Source organism: Dermacentor andersoni, chromosome 4 (genome assembly GCF_023375885.2).
Source record: "Dermacentor andersoni chromosome 4, qqDerAnde1_hic_scaffold, whole genome shotgun sequence".
Taxonomy (NCBI): domain Eukaryota; kingdom Metazoa; phylum Arthropoda; class Arachnida; order Ixodida; family Ixodidae; genus Dermacentor; species Dermacentor andersoni.
In genome coordinates, this window is record NC_092817.1 from 68368713 (window position 1) to 68374724 (window position 6012).

The window sequence follows — 6012 nt, forward strand, 5'->3', positions numbered from 1 at the left end:
AAGAAAGCTATCACCTGCTTTAACTACCTTAGAAAAGCGAATGGCTTTGATTTCCATTGAATTTCCGCTGCCTTTTCATAAGTCTAATCGATAATGTTCATTTGCAGGGAACCAGCAAGTGTTCCTTAGTATAGGCGTCCGAAATTTTTATTGGCTTTGAAGAATACGATGTCTTCGTACTGATAGCAGGTCATCCAGTGTTTTGCCTCACGCGCCCGTAACTTTTGCTCTTACCTACCTTTTAGCCCAGTCCAGCGCTGGGCACTGCTAAAGCTTTTCCTCACTAGCTCTCAATAAAACTCCCGGTAAGAATAAGAAACGGAGCTTACAGCACAGCTTGCACCTTTAGGATAACTTCTCTACATTGACAGAGTAGGATTACCTCGAGGTGTCTTCAGATTAGGGCGAGCAGGTTATTTTTACAGCTGTTTCTATTGAACGTGCAGCATTTGGCTACCGACAAGAGATAAACGGTTGCAAACCTCATCTGGTCTCGAATAAAATGGGTCAAACTGCAATTCGCGCTTTTTTTTTTTTTTTTTTTTTTTAGGAATCTAGGTTTGGCGCTGGCGCGTATCGAACCAAGCACAGTGCGCTCAGCAGCCGAGTCGTAACCATCTCGCTATTTTTTTTAATGAGCGTATGAATAAATTGAAACCATATGTATGAATCGCTCGTAAAAATACAAATGTACAGTTGCAGCGACGTAGCGTCTAGTCGCGGTTTATAACTGCAGATGCGCTTATCTCGAGTCGTTGACTTTGCGCTGCAGTATGCAGGGCTCGTATGTAGCATTCATAAAAACTTCGCATCAGCATAGATGATCGTAGGTGGTTGATGCCATTTTTTTTTGTTCAGCAAAAGAACTACTGTGAACATGCGCCACGCATATCGACGTCACTGCATAGACTGCATATTTTAAGTGAACCCCCCCCCCCCATTCGGCCTGGATGTTTCGAATGTCTGACAGTTCAGAAACATCCTGGCTCGTCTCTTGAAACTTAGATCCGATATTAGGAACTAAGGAGGCCTGATGAAATTAAGAATTTACAGCGACAAGTTGGAATCGGCGAGAGCAAGACACGGATCATTTGATTCATGAGAGTGGCTTGCTGGTACATGGTTATAGTATTAGAATGCCAGCACTTTTGAAAGAAAATCGATAAGCAGACATGGACAAATGACAGCCAACTTCCTGTCGCTTCGTCTATGTCTACGTCTCGATTTTGTCTGCTTTCAAGTTTGCTGGCATTCTCCCAGAATAATTAGAGATCGCAGAAGATCGAACCCTTGGGCCTGCAGCAGAGATAAAATTATACGTACAACAAATACGTCAGGAAATCCTAGAATGCAGGAACCTTATGCAACCTATACTGTTGCTTGCAAACGCTGCTGCGAGAACGTGAATGTTAGGGGCGGACTTCGACGTGGTCGCTGCAAGACTAGGCGTGACGCAAGTAGGTGCGATAAGCATAAATGCGGTTACGAGGGAAACAAAACGAGAAGGAGTTGTGGGAAGGCGACTTTATTGGACATGAAGTTAAGAAGATATGATGGGTGAAATGAGATGAATGTACAGCGAGGATATATTTACAAAGCTCATGGCGAGCTGCGAGGTATAAAAGTACTACGCGCGTTCACCGCGGATTCGCCGAGCAAGCTGAATGTCCTTAGGCATAATTGTGATACGCTTGGCATGAATGGCGCACAAGTTGGAGTCTTCGAAGAGCCCGACGATGTAGGTTTCGCAGGCTTCTTGCATGGCAAGCAAGGCTGAACTCTGGAAACGAAGGTCAACGTGACGGTCCTGAGCGATTTCGCGGGCGAGCCTCTGGAAAGGGAGCTTGCGAATGAGCATTTCGGTGGACTTCTGGTAGCGCCGGATTTCCCTAAGGGCAACCGTACCTGCAAGAAGACAAGTGCGAGACTACAGCGAAAGCTGTAGGATATGGGAAAACACCGCCATCCGAACGGTAAGTAGACCTACCGACCCGCACAGCTAGCTACCATACTAGCTGAACTCGCGCAGTACCGTGTTGTGTGACGTGGCATCCGATGGGGATGCACAGAGGCCAACAAGAGCAAGACGCAGAAAGTATCAAGGCGTATATGTGATGAGGCAATGAAGAGGTGGCGACAGTAAAAAGACGAAACGCCAAGGAAAGACGGAGCTGCGAGATCACAATCAAGCGATGCGGGCGAAATGAGAAGACAATGCAAACCAAAGAACGCCGTGACCACCCACGCAAGTTCGCGACTAAGTAACTGCAATACAGATTATTACTTAAAAAGATTGCAAACAAGGCACAGCAGCCAAAGAAAGGTTGGATATTCAACAGCGGGCGAAAGAACTATGCCCTATACTGGCTGCGATGTTTCAACATGGGTAATTGCTGTCGACAGCACGCCCTGGCAAAGACGATTCCCCGTGCTCGCTGATTTACGACTGAAATAAGAGCAAATAAGAAACTGGTCATGACGATGTACGAAATATTGAATAATTAGCAAGATAAAGGGAATATAGAAGTTGGCGGATAAAGTTTCTGTGCCATACTAAGCGACTAAAAAAAGTTACGCGAAGGCAGAAATAGTTACCAGGCCTGTAGCGATGAGGCTTCTTGACACCACCAGACGCTGGTGCAGACTTCCGCATAGCCTTTACCGCTAGTTGCTTGCGTGGTGCCTTCCCACCGGTTGATTTGCGGGCAGTCTGCTTGGTGCGGGCCATGACGGTATAAGCGGCGAGACGAGCTGTGCGAACAGTTGCTGTTCCCAGGACGAAGTGAACCGATGAAGCCGGTGTCGCCAGCTTATAGCATTTTTCGAGCATGCGCACTGCGATAATGGCCTCCCATTTATGCGAGCGCACATCATTTTAGTTCGTGTATCAGCAAACGAACACCATGTCAGGGAGCATGACCAAGTCAATAATGTGATATCGATGCTACGAGCTTTATTCTAGGCTAGGCGTGACGCAAGTAGGTGCGTCTAAACTTACTAGGTAAAATGTTGTTGCTGAAAATTTTCCAGTTACTTTTCCTCTGCCCTTGTACAAATGGCACATGGTGCTAGATGCCTAGTCAGGTAACTCATGTCGTCACCTCGTACCTCATCACCATAACAATCATGTATTCATGTATTGTCAAATAAACGCATTATTTCATTTCCCATATTCTTCTCAGGCATCGCTTTAAGGATGCCTAGCTAGGGCGGGAGATGTAAGAAATGTTCAATTCGTCTTACACCTTAAAAAATTCGCCCAAACCACTGGCCAGCCACAAAAGTGGGTCCATTTGCCAACCGCGATCCGCTTACATCTGCGACTATACAAGTGCCCAACCACACACACCAGGCAAGCAGTTGTCTGTTCACTACGAGTTCATTGGACAGCGCGCGCCGGTAGATGTGTGTCGGCGAGATCCGGGTAAAAGGGTGCGCTGCTTGAGGCAAAGACCAGTAACGCGTTTTCCATTCTTGGGTGTCTTCATTTTGTCTTCGTCCTGTCTCCCATCATGTTCCTTATCTATCGGAGAGAAGAGCCCGCGCTTGACAAAGGTTCCTACATGTGGGAAAAGCCAACTCACAGCAGCCAACTCACAAGCATGTCTATTGTTGTATCGAAGAGCTGCTCATCGGCTATTATATGAATTTTGCGTCTAGATGAATCTAATGTCCCTAAAGCCCTCTATACTCCGAAATCAACCTAGAACAAGAGCGGCTGGCGGTTGATTCCAAAGTGCAGACTATAGTACAGCGTAACCAAGCGTCAACGACACACCCACATCCCCACAGGAAGAAGTCCTAGCTGGCAGCAAGCCAACTTGGCCTGCAGGAATGTTCACGACGGAAAGTGAGCACATTTATCATGTACACACCATCATCACAATATAGGTACGTAGAAAAAAATGGGATGCCACTTAGCTCAGCTAACCCTGTATATGCAAAGCGAAAGCTTGGTTTAGCGTCGTTGAGTCTTGTTTTCACTTGGTTAACCTTTGATTTAGCTGTAATTATTATAGTTGGGTATACAATCATCGTTAAGCCAGGCATGACGGCTGTGCCTAGGGCGGTGGCTAGATATGACTGTGATTACGCTTGGAATGACACGCATCTTTCGACGGTGCGACGCTTTTTGTGCCACAGGGAAAGCGCAAGTGCTAGACATGCAATAGAGGCCACGAACATGCGCAGCGTCGAAGCACAAACGGACAGGGCGCGAATGCGGTCACTACATTAATCTCGACGGTACGACGCCTGTTGCATTCCGGACCCTCTCCAGTGAAGCAGCTCGCCGGGCGATATCAGCGGGGTGGTCAGACGCCGCTTGTCAACGAGGGCTCAAAGCCTCCCGCTCCTGCGCAACGCTCAGAGAAGACGGCCCGGCCTCGCTCTTATACATGGCCAAGATCGCACTGATGATGATAGTGATTTTAAGAAAGGGAAGACGCTTGATTCTGACTGAGAGGAGCGTCGTCTTTACCTAGTCAGTATGATCAAGTGATCTAAAGAAAGGAAAGACGCTTGATCACACTGACTAGGTGAGCGCGATCTTGTGCGCGACAGCGACGAGCGACGGCTTCGAGCGACGGATCGGGCCTCGCTTGAACACATCGCTCGGTCACTCAAGTACTACCGATTGTGGCACGGAACGAACAAACGATTGAATTTTTATAGTGCAAGGATAAGAACTTACTGGATGACCTTCAGAAATATTTTATGCTGCTTTTTACAGTAAAACATGTCAACTTAAGTTAATAAAGCACGCGTCACTCTAGTTTCGGGGTCTATATTGCTGCCCTGATACCGGCAACACTGGGGAGACGTCGCTCGAAGTGATCACTCGCATGGGGTACGACAAAGTAGGCGACGAGCCAACGCGACAGCCCTCTTCATCGCGTCGCTTGTCGCGCGCAAGATCGCTTGCATGCGGTTTATACTTAAAGGGACCCTGAAACGATTTTGACGATTTTCTACAAACGCACTCAGTCGTTAGTGTAGGTCCTTCTGATCATTAATTGACACATCTAAGTGCTCCGCGTAAAGCGTGTAATTTATTATAAAGTTTTAAAAATGCACATCGCTGCCGATCGCAGCACACTCCTTGGCGGAATTTTAAGCCGCCCCCATATGACGGAAATCGCCCATAGGACGCCAGTGGGGCGAACTATCCGATTGGCTGACCACGGCGCGTGATCGATAATTTTTCCAACTTTATGGTAAGCAAATGATGTTTGTAATAGTTGGAATGTTAGTTAATTTGTTTTTGTCAGAAGGAAGTAACACAAAGAGAATGCACAAGAACAATTTTTCAGTACACTTAAGCACTTCCGGCACACAGCAAATGTCCATTATAAAATATGAAGACGCCAAATAAACAGACACACACAAGAGAAGAGAACTTGTGTGTGTCTGTTTATTTGGCGTCTTCATATATTATAATGAACAGCTACCAACTAGCCCAACAAGAAGTGCTTTTAACAGCAAATGTCGTCTGCTTGTGTTACAACGTGCTCCGTCTTTGACGAGAGCTCCGCAGTCAGTGTCGGTCTGTCTTTTCGCGAGCGCTATGATTCGACTTTGTTGCGTTGTGGACTGCAAATGTAGCGACTGGCAACATGTCAAGCTGCGACATCGTGACTCTCTGCAAGCCAGTAGACGAGCGGACTGGCTGCAGCGCATTGGACAGCCGCTATCCGATGGGTGCCAGGATTTGCGCGATTGCGGCCGTCACTTTATACCGGAAGATTACTAGACAGTTTTAGCAGAGCGTTTGCTTGCGCTCCGCTCCGCACACGTTTCACGCGCACCGGTGGCTGCACAGAATGCATTGATTTCGCTTATCTAACAAGAGCGTCTTCCAGAGATGCCACTGACGTGCTCTCAGCTTGGCGGTAAAACGATTACGAAAGCAACTACACGCTCCCTGACGCACCGCTAAATCAGGTTCCTAGCGGAACGTGGTCAGTGTCCCACGTTCCGCCGCCGCTATGTGTGCTATGCGCACGCGCGTCA

At 47.5% G+C, this 6012-nt stretch overlaps 1 protein-coding gene across 1 annotated transcript; it reads right to left on the bottom strand.

Moving 5' to 3' along the window:
• Positions 1 to 1507: 1507 nt before the first annotated feature.
• On the bottom strand, positions 1508 to 2796 carry LOC126536246 (histone H3.1-like). Its single transcript, XM_050183139.3, has 2 exons — positions 2596 to 2796; positions 1508 to 1905 (listed from the first exon to the last, which is right to left on the bottom strand). The coding sequence occupies exons 1-2, from the start codon at positions 2726 to 2728 to the stop codon at positions 1628 to 1630; spliced, it is 411 nt and encodes a 136-aa protein (XP_050039096.1). The 5' UTR covers positions 2729 to 2796; the 3' UTR covers positions 1508 to 1627.
• Between the last annotated feature and the right edge of the window lie 3216 nt (positions 2797 to 6012).

What these genes read in the sequence shown, in the direction of transcription:
- LOC126536246 (XM_050183139.3), bottom strand. Translation starts at nt 2,728, where the DNA reads ATGGCCCGCACCAAGCAGACTGCCCGCAAATCAACCGGTGGGAAGGCA. An exon ending in GCCTCATCGCTACAGGCCTG is followed by an intron (nt 1,906 to 2,595) that starts GTAACTATTTCT and finishes GTCTTCTTGCAG; the next exon opens with GTACGGTTGCCCTTAGGGAA.